We start from the raw sequence: 16686 nt of genomic DNA on the forward strand, positions 1-16686 counted from the left end.
CAGGAAATACTTTCTTGTTAAGTTCTATTCTCAAAGCTTCAGAAAAACACTTTGAATTTTAAAATTTCTTTAGTTCTCTTTATTAAGGTAAAATTGAAAGAATGTGCAAATACCTTAGCATGAAAAGGTAAATATGGGTTCCCATTTTTTTTTAAGTGTGCAAAAAAAAAAAAGGTATTCTTCAAAAAAAAAAGAAAAGAAAAAAATCCAAATTTAATCATATTTTTCCCCCAAAGGGGCTAACTATCCAAAATGTGCATAAGTCATTTTCTTGTTCCTCTAGAAACAATTTATAAAAGTTGGATGATTTCAGCAGTCTCAAATAGTTTAGCTGTAAGACTACCTATAGCTCATGAGAATGAAATAAATGATTTTAAAATCCTTTCCAAAGTTTCCATCGTCCTAGAATTATATATTACCTCTTGGTTCCTTCCACTGGAACTAAAAAAAGTTAAAATGAGTAGCTCTTAAGCTCTGTGGGACTGATAATATGAAGAGGAACAAGAAATAAAAGATGATAACTCACAAGGCAGAGGTTACTCGATCCTGGAATGAATCTGCGGGGATCCAATTCGAGCCTTTCAGAAATATGGGAAGTCCATTAATTTTGAAGTAGAAACTCAGACCATGAGACCCTTTTATCGGCTCTTCTATAAGTTCCACTGTCCTAAAGTAAACCTATTATTAACAGAATTAAATAATGAATAAGAAATTTAAAACATAAGCATACGACAAAACCAAACTGTATTGTTTACTATAGCCTGAAAAAAATAAACAAGAGATTTTTTTTAAAGTAAACTTCTGAGCAGTTTACATGAACATAAATTAGTGTTAACTTTCTATCTGGTATGAAGCACTTAATGTGGAAGTGCACATTTTAGAAAAAATATATGTAAATAAATTATTGCCAGGTCCTGTTATTTCTCTTCGAAAAGGAAAACACAGAAACCATTAAAGAGTGAAATATACTGTAGTCTTCCCCATGATGTAGGCATTTGCAATTATGTCAAAAGAAATATATTTGAGATAACACTTCAAAATTAAAACAAAAACTGATACTATTTCACAAAAGTGGGGAAAATATGTCACCAGTTAAACTGATGCATCTTTGAATCATTTCAGTGTTATTAAAATGTGCCAAAACGTGCATCTTAGAATCAAAGAAATACAGTACAAGGTATTTCATAATCTAACAACTTTCCAATTTTAATAGCACATTATTATAAAGTCATTTTGTTTAATGGGCAATTTAATCCTAACTAATTATCACACCAAACTCAATGTCTGAGACAGTGCTGGTATGGAGACTGGAGATGTAAGTGGTGCTCCAACTGGAAGAAAAGATGAAAGCACACAGTCCAGTGTTATCATTGCTACGTGAGAAGAAGCTGAGACCTTTGTCCCTGTGACAGTCCAGCCAGGTTTCCCTACAGTTAAGAAGTGAGCAGCAAGACCCTAGATAGAAAAGACTGACATTCTTATCCAAATCTTCATTCTTTCCAGCCATAAACTGGATCAAATACTGAGGGACACACTTCTATACCAACAAAGCCCTGTCTTGAAACCAAGATTATGCATTTCTTCTCTAGTTAAAAATAATTAATAAATCAACTTATTTCATGTAATAAAAGTGCCCACCATTCTTCCACTTTCTGACCCTTGCCCTAATTAATATGATATGACAAAAGATATCAGAGTTAACTTTATGAGAAGACAGGGAACAAGGCCTGGATGAGGAGGATCTTGACATGGAATTACCACACCTGCTTTAGGATGCAAAAATGTAAAAAAATAATGGTTACTTTGAGAGGTAACTTTTAAAACATCTTGATGGTAGATTCAAACATCTAGAACAGCAGTTCTTTAAGTGTGGCCAGGGGACCATATGAGATCCCTGGGAACCTTTCAAGGGGGTTCCTGAGTTCAAAACTATTTTTCACAGTAAAGCTAAAACAACATTTGCCTTTTTCAATCTTACTCTCTTTTGAGTGTACAGTGGAATTTTCCAGAAGCTACGTGATGTGTAATGACATGGTCATTCTGACAGCTAATGGAACGTGTGCTTGTGTATTCTGGTGTGTTCTACTTCTCTAGCAGAGGTTGAGGGTATGAAGAGGTACATTTCCAGAGATTAACTCAATTTGTTCTCAGTTCTACTGTGCTCTTACTAGCTGCTGCTGGTTATTCCTGCTATAATCTCTGTAGCCTCATCACTGTTCGATAAATTCTTATTTTGAATCTCAAAGTTTTCCTTGCAACTTACACAGAAACACAAAAGGACTAGGTACATTTTGTTAACTTGTTTCATGTAATATTCTTAAGTTTTCAAATAAAAACAAATTTTAATTTTAATTGAGACTCATTTAAACAATATTTTATCTCATTCTAAAAGAAAACTTTCTTATAATATACTTTTTCCTAATTTTTGTCTTAAATTGTTGTCTTAAAATGGGATTAGAAGACTAACATTCTCACCTACAACCACACTGTCTACATTTAAAAGTGCTGAAAAAAATGAAACTGACATATCAGAGAGTCTTCTGACTCAAGGAAGGGAGGAATCTACTCCAAAGAAACTGGGTGAAATGATAAATAAGAAATGAGATTGTGATGAAAGCCATATTGCCCTCCACTTTGTAGATGTTAATAATTTATCTTATTGTATCTTATGCAATGGAACATTTTAAAAATACTATTTATGGTGCCAGTTACGTTGTAGTATCATTTTGAGACCAATCATTCTAAGTATAAAGAAAAAGGAACTGAATATTTTAAACTTAGATGGATAAACTCTTCAAAAGGCTAACATTCTTTATTACGTTGTAATACGTTGTTTTACATCCTATTATAATGTTTTTCAAACTAGAAATGACAAAGCACTAGAGTATCTCACAGGGCTGGTTTTCACACTGCATTTGTTGGAGAAGCACACATATTAGCTGAGAGAGTTTTACAGTGGGTAACACTGCTGGTGCCTTGGCAAAAATCAAGGCAGTGCCTCCGAAGTGTGCTAGTAGTCATTGTATCCTTCACTTTCATGCATTACTTGGGGGGGGGGGGCGGGGTGCAGTTTCACTTCAGGATGTCCTTGATAAAGCAATAAAAATTATTAATTCTATTAAACACCAACCTTGAGTACACATCATTGTACTAGACTGTGTGATGAAATAGGAACTATGAATAAAGCATCACGCACGATGGATGTCTTAAGGAAAAGTATCTAGGCCACAGTTTGAGTTGTAAGCTGAATTAGACATCTGGTTCATAAAAACTGGTTCTTTTAACTTGAAAGAACTGCCAGACAAACTATGGTTATTCAGACTTGGTGACTTGGTAGACATTTTCTTGAAAATGACTGAAGTGAGTCTTGTCAGTTCAAGGCAAGTAACAGTTAAAAATTAGGATTTAGGAAAACTTGTACGCACAACCATGAGCTTGAGCGCTTCCCAAAAGTCATCAGTGGTGATGTTAACAAATTTGAATGTGATTTATATACTAAAATGGTTTAACATTTGAAAACATTTAAAAATCTCCAGATGCCAACATTTTTCAAATAACCAATGCATTATATTACAATAACATATATGGATAAAAAATCTATTATGGGAAGCAAGAAGAAGTACAATCCTGCAGCCTGTGGAACAAAAATGACATTCACAGAAAGACAGACAAGATGAAAAGGCAGAGGACTATGTACCGGATGACAGAACAAGATAAAACCCCAGAAAAACAACTAAATGAAGTGGAGATAGGCAACCTTCCAGAAAAAGAATTCAGAATAATGATAGTGAAGATGATCCAGGACCTCGGAAAATGAATGGAGGCAAAGATCAAGAAGATGCAAGAAATGTTTAACAAAGACCTAGAAGAATGAAAGAACAAACAAACTGAGATGAACAATACAATAACTGAAATGAAAACTACACTAGAAGGATTCAATAAAAGAATAACTGAGGCAGAAGAACGGATAAGTGACCTGGAAGACAGAATGGTGGAATTCACTGCTGTGGAACAGAATAAAGAAAAAAGAATGAAAAGAAATGAAGACAGCCTAAGAGACCTCTGGGACATTAAACGCAACAACATTCGCATTATAGGCGTCCCAGAAGGAGAAGAGAGAGAGTAAGGACCAGAGAAAATATTTGAAGAGATTATAGTCGAAAACTACCTAACATGGGAAAGGAAATAGTCACCCAAGTCCAGGAAGCTCAGCGAGTCCCATACAGGATAAACCCAAGGAGAAACATGCCAAGACACACAGTAATCAAATTGACAAAAATTAAAGACAAAGAAAAATTATTGAAAGCAGCAAGGGAAAAACGACAAATAACATACAAGGGAACTCCCATAAGGTTAACAGCTGATTTCTCAGCAGAAACTCTACAAGCCAGAAGGGAGTGGCACCATATATTTACAGTGATGAAAGGGAAGAACCTACAACCAAGATTACTCTACCCGGCAAGGATCTCATTCAGATTCGATGGAGAAATCAGAAGCTTTACAGACAATCAAAAGCTAAGAGAATTCAGCACCACCAAACCAGCTCTACAACAAATGCTAAAGGAACTTCTCTAAGTGGGAAACACAAGAGAAGAAAAGGATCTACCAAAAAAAACCCAAAACGAATAAGAAAACGGTCATAGGAACATACATATCGATAATTACCTTAAACGTGAATGGATTAAATGCTCCAACCAAAAGACACAGGCTTGCTGAATGTATACAAAAACAAGACCCATATATATGCTGTCTACAAGAGACCCACTTTAGACCTAGGGACACATACAGACTGACAGTGAGGGGATGGAAAAGGATATTCCATGCAAATGGAAATCAAAAGAAAGCTGGAGTAGCTATACTCATATCAGATAAAATAGACTTTAAAATAAAGAATGTTACAAGAGACAAGGAAGGACACTACATAATGATCAAGGGATCAATCCAAGGAGAAGATATAACAATTATAAATATATATGCACCCAACATAGGAGCACCTCAATACATAAGGCAACTGCTAACAGCTATAAAAGAGGAAATTGACAGTAACACAATCATAGTGGGGGACTTTAACACCTCACTTACACCAATGGACAGATCATCCACAATGAAAATAAATAAGGAAACAGAAGCTTTAAATGACACAATAGACCAGATAGATTTAATTGATATTTATAGGACTTTCCATCCAAAAACAGCAGATTACACTTTCTTCTCAAGTGCGCATGGAACATTCTCCAGGATAGATCACATCTTGGGTCACAAAGCAAGGTTAGTAAACTTAAGAAAACTGAAATCATATCAAGCATCTTTTCTGACCACAATGCTATGAGATTAGAAATGAATTACAGGGAAAAAAATGTAAAAATCACAAACACATGGAGGCTAAACAATACGTTACTAAATAGCCAAGAGATCACTGAAGAAATCAAAGAGGAAATCAAAAAATACCTAGAGACAAATGACAATGAAAACACGATGATCCAAAACCTATGGGATGCAGTAAAAGCAGTTCTAAGAGGGAAGTTTACAGCTATACAAGCCTACCTCAAGAAACAAGAAAAATCTCAAGTAAACAATCTAACCTTACACCTAAAGGAACTAGAGAAAGAAGAACAAACAAAACCCAAAGTTAGCAGAAGGAAAGAAATCATAAAGATCAGAGCAGAAATACATGAAATAGAAACAGAGAAAAGAATAGCAAAGATCAATAAAACTAAATGCTGGTTCTTTGAGAAGATAAACAAAATTGATAAACCATTAGCCAGACTCATTAAGAAAAAGAGGGAGAGGACTCAAATCAATAAAATTAGAAATGAAAAAGGAGAAGTTACAACAGACACCGCAGAAATACAAAGCATCCTAAGAGACTACCACAAGCAACTCTATACCAATAAAATGGACAACCTCGAAGAAATGGACAAATTCTTAGAAATGCACAACCTTCCCAGACTGAACCAGGAAGAAATAGAAAATATGAACAGTCCAATCACAAGCACTGTAATGGAAACTGTGATTAAAAATCGTCCAGCAAACAGAAGTCCAGGACCAGATGGCTTCACAGGGGAATTCTATCAAACATTTAGAGAAGAGCTAACACCCATCCTTCTCAAACTCTTCCAAAAAATTGCAGAGGAAGGAACACTCCCAAACTCATTCTATGAGGCCACCATCACCCTGATACCAAAACCAGACAAAGATACTACAAAAAAAGAAAATTACAGACCAATATCACTGATGAATATAGATGCAAAAATTCTCAACAAAATACTAGCAAACAGAATCCAACAACACATTAAAAGGATCATACACCATGATCAAGTGGGATTTATCACAAGGATGCAAGGATTCTTCAACATACACAAATCAATCAATGTGATACACCATATTAACAAATTGAAGTATAAAAACCATATGATCATCTCAATAGATGCAGAAAAAGCTTTTGACAGAATTCAACACCCATTTATGATAAAAACTCTCCAGAAACTGGGCATAGAGGGAAACTACCTCAACATAATAAAGGCCATATACGACAAACCCACAGCAAACATCATTCTCAATGGTGAAAAACTGAAAGCGTTTCCTCAAAGATCAGGAACGAGACAAGGATGTCCACTCTCACCACTATTATTCAACATAGTTTTGGAAGTCCTAGCCATGGCAATCAGAGAAGAAAAAGAAATAAAAGGAATACAAATTGGAAGAGAAGTAAAACTGTCACTATTTGCAGATGACATGATACTATACATAGAGAATCCTAAAAATGCCACCAGAAAACTACTAGAGCTAATCAATGAATTTGGTAAAGCTGCAGAATACAAAATTAATGCACAGAAATCTCTTGCATTCCTATAACTAATGATGAAAAACCTGAAACAGAAATTATGGAATCACTCCCATTTACCACTGCAACAAAAAGAATAAAATACCTAGGAATAAACCTACCTAGGGAAACAAAAGACCTGTATGCAGAAAACTATAAGACACTGATGAAAGAAATTAAAGATGATACCAACAGATGGAGAGATACACCATGTTCTTGGATTGGAAGAATCAATATTGTGAAAATGACTATACTGCCCAAAGCAATCTACAGATTCAATGCAATCCCTATCAAATTACCAATGGCATTTTTTACAGAACTAGAACAAATCATCTTAAAATTTGTATGGAGACACAAAAGACCCCGAATAGCCAAAGCAGTCTTGAGGGAAAAAAACGGAGCTGGAGGAATCAGACTCCCTGACTATACTGACTATACTACAAAGCTACAGTAATCAAGACAATATGGTAGTGGCACAAAAACAGAAACGTAGATCAATGGAACAAGATAGAAAGCCCAGAGATAAAACCACGTACCTATGGCCAACTAATCTATGACAAAGGAGGGAAAGATATACAACGGAGAAAAGACAGTCTCTTGAATAAGTGGTGCTGGGAAAACTGGACAGCTACATGTAAAAGAATGAAATTAGAACACTCCCTAACACCATACACAAAAATAAACTCAAAATGGATTCGAGACCTAAATGTAACAGCGAACACTACAAAACCCTTAGAGGTAAACATAGGAAGAACACTCTTTGACGTAAATCACAGCAAGATCTTTTTTGATCCACCTCCTGGAGTAATGGAAATAAATACAAAAATAAACAAATGGGACCTAATGAAACTTCAAAACTTTTGCACAGCAAAGGAAACCATAAACAAGACGAAAAGACAACCCTCAGAATGGGAGAAAATATTCGCAAACAAATCAACGGACAAAGGATTAATCTCCAAAATATATAAACAGCTCATGCAGCTCAATATTAAAGAAACAAACAACCCAATCCAAAAATGGGCAGAAGACCTAAATAGACATTTCTCCAAAGAAGACATACAGATGGCCAAGAAGCACATGAAAAGATGCTCAACATCACTAATTATTAGAGAAATGCAAATCAAAACTACAATGAGGTATCACCTCACACCAGTTAGAATGGGCATCATCAGAAAATCTACAAACAACAAATGCTGGAGAGGGTGTGGAGCAAAGGGAACCCTCTTGCACTGTTGGTGGGAATGTAAATTGATACAGCCACTATGGAGAACAGTATGGAGGTTCCTTAAAAAACTAAAAATAGAATTACCATATGATCCAGCAATCCCACTACTGGGCATATACCCAGAGAAAACCATAATTCAAAAGGACACATGCACCCCAATGTTCACTGTAGCACTATTTACAATAGCCAGGTCATGGAAGCAACCTAAATGCCCATCGACAGACGAATGGATAAAGAAGATGTGGTACATATATACAATGGAATATCACTCACCCATAAAAAGGAACGAAATTGAGTTATTTGTAACGAGGTGGATGGACCTAGAGTCTGTCATACAGAGTGAAGTAAGTCAGAAAGAGAAAATCAAATATTGTATATTAACGCATGTATGTGGAGCCTAGAAAAATGGTACAGATGAACCAGTTTGCCGGGCAGAAGTTGAGACACAGATGTAGAGAACAAATGTATGGACACCAAGGGGGGAAAACCGTGGTGGGGTGGGGATGGTGGTGTGCTGAATTGGGCGATTGAGATTGACATGTATACACTGATGTGTATAAAATTGATGACTAATAAGAACCTGCAGTATAAAAAACAAACAAACAAAACAATTAATACTAAACTTTCTTTGGGTTATTTGTATGGAAATATGTTAATATAAATGTTTCAGACATTACATGAAATTTCTTAAAATCTTATATGTTCTGGTATAATGTTATAAGTCATAATTCTAGTTATTACTTTAAAATGTATATCTCAGAAATAACTAAATTTCCTTGTCAACTGCATTATTATGAACTTTCATCAAATCTTTAACCGTGGTCATTTTTAAGTCTTTTGTCATTTACAGACAGTTCTGGGTGTACTCTGATGCTTCCACAAAAATGTTCCTATAAAAGGGTTTCATCTTCAAGGAATTCATGGAAAAGACTCTGACAAGTACAGGTTTCTGGTAACTGACTATACTGCTGAACTGAATGAATAAGCATTTTCAGAACTCTAATGGAAAACTGATGAATTCATAAAAGTGCTAACAAAAGATCAAGATGAAAACAAAATTAATTACATGGGACTGAGTGAACTGATGAGGACGATTATAATTTTTGTGACTTTCTGTTTGAATAAAAAAAAAAAATCCCACAAGGACTCAGAGGCAAAAACTATACAAATCAATTTTCACTGCAAAGTAAAGGAGCTGTTACAGTGGAGGATTACTGGACTGAATGTCAATATTATGACATAGTATGAGTGTGTTTCGTGTTTGGTAATTGAAATCATTGTTGCTTTTGTTGTGGTCATCCATTTACAATGCTTGGTGTCAGTTTATTTATCTCTTGTAAAAATAAAATACAGTGTGTGTGAAAAAAAAAATCCATTATGAAGAGAATGGTCTCATACCATACACAAAAATAGACTCAAAATGGCTTAAATACTTAAATATAAGACATGACACCATAAAACCCCTAGAAGAGAGCATAGGCAAAACATTCTCTGACATAAATCATACCAATGTTTTCTTAGGTCAGTCTCCGAAGGCAATGGAAATAAAAGCAAAAATAAACAAATGGGACCTAATCAAACTTACAGGCTTCTGCACAACAAAGGAAACCATAAACAAAATGAAAAGACAACCTATGGACTGGGAGAAAATACTTGCAAATGATGCGACTGACAAGGGATTAATCTCCAAAATTTACAAACACCTTGTGTGGCTCAATATCAAAAAAAAAACAAATAACCCCATTTAAAGATAGGCAGAAGACATAAATAGACATTTTCCAAAGAAGACATACAGATGGCCAACAGAAACGTGAAAAGATGCTCAGCATTACTAATTATTAGAGAAACGCAAATCAAAACTGCAAGATACCACCTCACACCAGTCAGAATGGCCATCATTAAAAAGTCTACAAATAACAAATGTTAGAGAGGGTGTGGAGAAAAGGGAACCCTCCTGTACTGTTGGTGGGAATGTAAATTGGTGCAGCCACTATGGAAAACAGTATGGAGGTTCCTCAAAAAACTGAAAATAGAGTTGCCATATGATACAGCAATCCCACTCCTAGGCATATATCCAGACAAAACTATAATTCAAAAAGACACATGCACCCCTATATTCATAACAGCACTATTCACAATAGCCAAGACATGGTAACAACCTAAATGTCCATCGACAGAGGAATGGATAAAGAAGATGTGGTACATGTATACCATGGAATACTACTTGGCCATAAAAAAGAACAAAATAATGCCCATTTGTGGCAACATGGATGGACCTAGAGATTATCATATTAAGTGAAGTAAGTCAAAAAGAGAAAGACAAATACCATATGATATCACTTACATGTGGAATCTAAAATGTAATACAAATGAACTTATCTATGAAACAGAAACAGACTCAACCAGACAGAGAATAGGCACGTGGTTGCCAAGCAGAGGGGGAAGGGACGGAGTGGAATTTGGGGTTAGCAGATGCAAACTACTATATATAGAATGGATAAATAACAAGGTCCTACTGTATAGCACAGGGAACTATATTCAATATCCTGTGATAAACTATAATGGAAAAGAATATTAAAAAAGAATGTATATATATGTATAACTGAATCACTTTGCCGTACAGCAGAAATTAACACAACATTGTAAACGAACTATACTTCAATTTAAAAAAATAAAAATCCATTACGAGTGCAAGATATACCAATAGATTTTAATGCAACAGAGTATAAACAACCCATCAAAATGGTTTTAGACTCCACATTGCAACTAACCTTTAAGAAACTACCACTTGTTAAGTTCTAGTGCAGTACCAAAAAATACCCACAATTACCTGAAAAGGCTATTAAAATACTCCTCTCTTTTCCAACTATGTATCTGTGTGAGGCCAGAATTTCTTCGTATATTTCAACAAAAACAATATATTGCAAATTAATTGAAAGCAGAAGAAAATGAGAATCCAGCTGTCTACTAATAAGCAAGACAGTTAGACATGTAAAACAATCATTATTCTCACTAAATTTTTTTATTCTATAAATATATTTACTTCTAATAAAATGATATATATTAACATGTCATGGGTTTAGTATTGTGAGTTGAAATGAATAAATAAAGATTTAAACCTCTGCTTTAATATTTACCCACAAACAAAAGCACTTTAGGGTCCTCAATAATTTTTAAGAATATGAAGCAGTTGAGTCCAAAAAATTTTGAGACTCACTAATCGAGAAAATAGAACTCACTTATTTCTTTATATCCATTAATGCTACAAATAGTATTCATGATAAAACACATCTTCTAACATAGTTTTTCATTTCTGTGCAAATTTTCTCATGAAGAGACAGCTATCCCTATCTCCCAGTTCCTACAATAACAATTTTATGACCCCAGTCAAAGTAAACCCTAACCCACCTGACAGCGCCTCAGAGGTGAAGCAGTAATTACCAGGCACGTTTCCCTCTGCACATTCCTTGAGAGGTTAAAGGCTGGTCTGTCTATGATTAGTGTCAGTAAAACCATGTCCTCTGGCAATATTGACAGGTAACATAAAAGCCTTCTTCTACAGCAAGTGATTTTACCTCAGAAAAAATAATGGGCTCTGAGAAAGGTTTCTTGAAAAGACCCCTGAGTAACACGTTTACAACCAGAGTGAATATACTATCTCCTTACAAAATCAAAAATATTTTAAACAGCTCAACAAAGTAAGTTACTGTCTAAAAGTAGAAGAGGGTGTAAATATCTAAGAACCTAAATGTGTAAGTCAAGCAGTTTGAATTTAAAAAATTTTTAATTTCCAAACTTTTCTGTCTAATGTTGAAGGTTCTATTAGCAAGTCACTAAATTACTTTTTAAATTAGCTTCATGATCTCACTTTTAAAACAGAAGGATTAACTTTAAAAGTACAGGATAGCTGGGCTTCCCTGGTGGCACAGTGGTTGAGAATCTGCCTGCCAATGCAGGGGACAAGGGTTCGAGCCCTGGTCTGGGAAGATCCCGCATGCCGCGGAGCAACTAGGCCCGTGAGCCACAACTACTAAGCCTGCGCGTCTGGAGCCTGTGCTCCGCAAAAAGAGAGGCCGCAATAGTGAGAGGCCCGCGCACCGCGATGAAGAGTGGCCCCCGCTTGCCACAACTAGAGAAAGCTCTCGCACAGAAACGAAGACCCAACACAGCCAAAAATAAATAAATAAACAAATGTGGGGTTTTAAAAAAAAAAAAAAGTACAGGATAGCTGAACACATTTTTTTAGACAAGAGTCAGGAATATCTTAACTAAAGGGCTTAAGAGGTTTGTGACTGATAAGTAAATACCATATACTTCTCAAATTTCTTTCTCTGGCAGACCGAACAGATGATGATGTAATGAAGCATTGATTCATAAACTGAGTATTACTTCTCAGCTGTTTGTAGTCAAATAGTTAAAAAGCTGTCATAGTATCACTAGATTTTCAAAAGAATAAGTTTCTTCTTTTTTAAAAAAATAACTCATTTCTAAACATTGGCAAGTGTTAACTGAAATATTTTTCAAATAATTTTCACGCATTTCCAAAGTACACTTTCTAAAACAATTTCATCTCTACTGTCATGCATTTTTAGAGACAGCCAAACCCCACATTTCTTTCTACTCTGAAAGTCCTCTAACATGCAGAAATACTGAGAAAACTGGTGCTGGATCTCCACAAAGAGCTCTCCTCAAACAGAACTGCACAGGAAGATGCAAGAGTGGCTCTCCTTGTTGTGACCTAGAAGTCTGCAGACAGCAGCACAACCAGAAGTTAACAGATTAAAGTTTACATCAGCATAGTTACCTGCTATCTTTGTAGCCAGATGTACGTTTCATGTATCTGACAGTAGATAGGATCACTTTTTAACATACCTCTCTTCTATATGACAAAATTATTTTCAGTAATAATAATGAAATAAAATGAATAATGATAGTGGTCAGAAAAAAGGCAGACACTGAAAGGTCTCTTGTATTTAACTCCATATGAATAATCACACCGTTTTTTAAGTAAAATAAATGTTAGAGTATAAAAAAGGAAAAAGTACCGGATTCATGAATTTGATTATATTAATTTTTTTAAAAAAGAAACTAACATATCTACATATTGGTTTGTTATAGGAATGGATAATATTTGCTAATTTGAGCCTTAACTTATAAAAATGTCAAGAACCTTGTCAAAATTGATCTTCTTTGCATGTATAGGTTCTATAAAGAATATAGCCAGATTTGTCAATCTTTCCTTGAATAATTGATGGAAAAACACCTTTTATTAATTTCAATTTAGAAATGTTCTTTCAAATGAAGCCAAAGATATACAATATTTTGGGAAGGTATTAGATAAAAAGATGTTTGCCAGAGATTCATAAAAATTCCTCTTCACATTAAATTCCAAAAAAAGCAGTAGTATCCATGTCCGTTTCCTTGAGATCCATTCAAACTGCTTACAAATGCCCCTGGGTTCAAAAATTTTCCACTTCTCAAGTATTTCTTCTGCAAAATCATAGAAAATGGCTGAATGATAGTGAACACAGATATATGATCCATTGCTTTAGAACAAGTCTCCAGTTCTTGGTGAAAACGGTTGGTATATTCAACATTGCTATTTTTATTTCTTCAGGCAATGTAAGATCAGCATCTCCTGTTGTTTCTCCTGGCACTCTTCTGCAAATTTTTATTCTTTTTTTTTTCTCTATGTAAATGTCCATTTCCTTACAGTTTGTTTTTGAAAAATGAATAGCCTTCAAAATTTCTGTGCACTTATCTTCAAAGACGAGTTTTAAAAGCTTGGAATTTCACTGTACATTGCTCAAAGCATATATATTTGTATCTGATTAACCTCATCTAAAATTCTACACTAAGGAGAGGGAAAAAAAAAAGATAATTCAGAAGAGAAAACCCACACTAGCAGAGAACAAAATCTGAGCTGATTCACACATGTCCACATTTGCTTTGGCTCACACAGGACTTCAAAGTTGAGATTAGCTTTTCAAAATTTAGCTTTACGGTGCCCTAGCTTCATAATGAGCATTCCTTTTGTCTAGGAAAGACTTTCTGCAGCTTTTTCCAATGATGAGGTGAGATTAAAAAGAATTAATAAAATTTTTCCAAACTTCCAGAAAATGTCACACATGAAGAAATGTTTCCAAAAGAGCAAATTCTGCAAGGTTCAAAGAATGATTTTCAGGAGGCAGAAAAAAAATATAGGATTAATCTCTTTGATTTTTGTATGAACTCCACTGTGAATACTGGCCACATATGCAGTACTCCTATAGAGTTGACCACAACAGAGGTTTATAAAACAACGATCCTGTTGTTTCAAGATATCTTCTGTGAGTACGGAGGCAGTCTTTCCAGAAATAAAAGAATGACTTCTTTATTTCAATTGTACCACCTTCTCTACAGACATATATGATTAAGTCGCACAGTTGAGCTCTGTATGAAGTATCTGGGGTGCTATCAAAAAGATTTCCGGGCTTCCCTGGTGGCGCAGTGGTTGAGAATCTGCCTGCCAATGCAGGGGACACGGGTTCGAACCCTGGTCTGGGAAGATCCCACATGCCGTGGAGCAACTAGGCCCGTGAGCCACAATTGCTGAGCCTGTGCGTCTGGAGCCTGTGCTCCGCAACAAGAGAGGCCGCGATGGTGAGAGGCCCATGCACCGCGATGAAGAGTGGCCCCCACTTGCCCCAACTAGAGAAAGCCTTCGCACAGAAACGAAGACCCGACACAGCCGTAAATAAATTAATTAATTAATTAATTAATTAAAAAAAAAAAAAAAGATTTCCAAGGTACTTTGGGGTTTTTTAATATCTGACGCTACTAAAGCATATCACTGATGTCATGTTTTACTTTGATTCTTTAGTTTTAAAACAATTATCAAGTAAAAAAAAATAAATTTCAACTCTAAAGATATTAAAATTAGTAAAATATTTCATATATGAACCCAAATACGCACTTATCAAGCAAAATATTGCATATTAACACATCACAGTTAACACTTTTCTCTATTTCAAGTTTTTTTAAATAACGACTTAAGTTTTTTAGAGCAGTTTAGGGTTCATAGCAAAAGTGAGCGGAAGGTACAAAGATTACCCCCTGACCCTACACATGAATATCCACCCCCATCATCAACACCCCCTGACCCTACACATGAATATCCACCCCCATCATCCACATCCCCTGACCCCACACATGAATATCCACCCCCATCATCCACATCCCCTGACCCTACACATGAATATCCACCCCCATCATCCACATCCCCTGACCCCACACATGAATATCCACCCCCATCATCAACACCCCCTGACCCCACACATGAATATCCACCCCCATCATCCACATCCCCTGACCCTACACATGAATATCTACCCCCATCATCCACATCCCCTGACCCTACACATGAATATCCACCCCCATCATCAACATCCCCCACCACAGTGGTACATTTGTTACAATCGATGAACCTATACTGACACCTCATAATCACCCTAAGTCCATAGTTTACCTTAGGGTTCACTCACAGTGTTGTACATTCTATGAGTTTGGACAAATGTATCGTAGCATGTATCCATCATTATGGTATTAGAGTAGTTTCACTGTCCTAAAAATCCTCTGTGCTCTACCTATTCATCACTCCCTCCTCCTCCCGACCCTTGGCAACTACTGATCTTTTAACTGTCTCCGTAGTTTTGTCTTTTCCAGAATATCACATACTTGGAATCATTTACAGATTGGTTCTTTCACTTAGTGATATGCATTTAAGGTTCCTCCATGTCTCTTCATGGCTTGAGAGCTCATCTCTTTTCAGTGCTGAATAATATTCTATTGTGTGGAGATACCACAGTTTATTTATTACTCTATCTACTTAAGGACATCTTGGTTGCTTCCAAGTTTTGGCAATTAGAAATAAAGCTGCTATAAACATTTATGTGCAAGTTTTTGTGTGGACATAAGTTTTCAACTTCTTTGGGTAAATACTGAGCAGCTTGATTGCTGGATCATATGGTAAGAGTATGCTTAGTTTTATAAGAAACTACTAAACTATCTTCCAAAGTGACTGACTGTACCATTGTACACTCCCATCAGCAATGAATGAGAGTTCCTGTTGCTCCACATCCTCACAAGCATTTGGAATTGTCAGTGTTCCAAAGTCTGTCCATTCTTATAGATGGTAGTGTTATCTCATTGTTGTTTTAATTTGTATTTCCCTGAGGACATACGATGTGGAGTATCTTTTCACATGCTTATTTGCTATCTGTATCTCGTCTTTGGTGAGATGTCTGTTAAATGTTTGACCCATTTTTTAATTGGGTTATCTGTTTTCTTATTGTTGAGTTTTAAGAGTTCTTTATGTATTTTGTTTAACAGATGTGTCTCTTGCAAATATTTTCTCCCATCCGTGACTTGTCTTCTCATTCTCTTGACATTGTCTTTGGCAAAGCAGAAGTCTTTAACTTTAATAAAATCCAGCTTATCAATTCTTTCCATTTTAAATTTTAAACATAAAAATAAGAACTCCAAGAGGTCACAATGAAGTAACTCATGTTGAGTTTCTTCTTTTTTATAACTACTGTGCTACTGTTTCTACTTTTAAATGCAAGAATATGTAATAAGACAGGGACTACGGACATGAACT

At 35.5% G+C, this 16686-nt stretch overlaps 1 protein-coding gene across 3 annotated transcripts in view; it reads right to left on the reverse strand.

Annotated features, from left to right (window-relative positions):
- Window positions 1-16686, reverse strand: part of MANBA (mannosidase beta) — a 115298-nt gene that overhangs the window by 60324 nt on the left and 38288 nt on the right. For all 3 annotated transcript variants that reach the window (XM_082462334.1, XM_082462333.1, XM_082462332.1), the window contains exon 8: window positions 527-678. In XM_082462334.1, coding sequence (XP_082318460.1) covers window positions 527-678 — 152 coding nt within the window. The remainder of the gene's footprint in view (window positions 1-526; window positions 679-16686) is intronic.

The sequence above is a fragment of the Balaenoptera physalus genome (assembly GCF_965194825.1).
Source record: "Balaenoptera physalus genome assembly, chromosome: 5".
Taxonomy (NCBI): domain Eukaryota; kingdom Metazoa; phylum Chordata; class Mammalia; order Artiodactyla; family Balaenopteridae; genus Balaenoptera; species Balaenoptera physalus.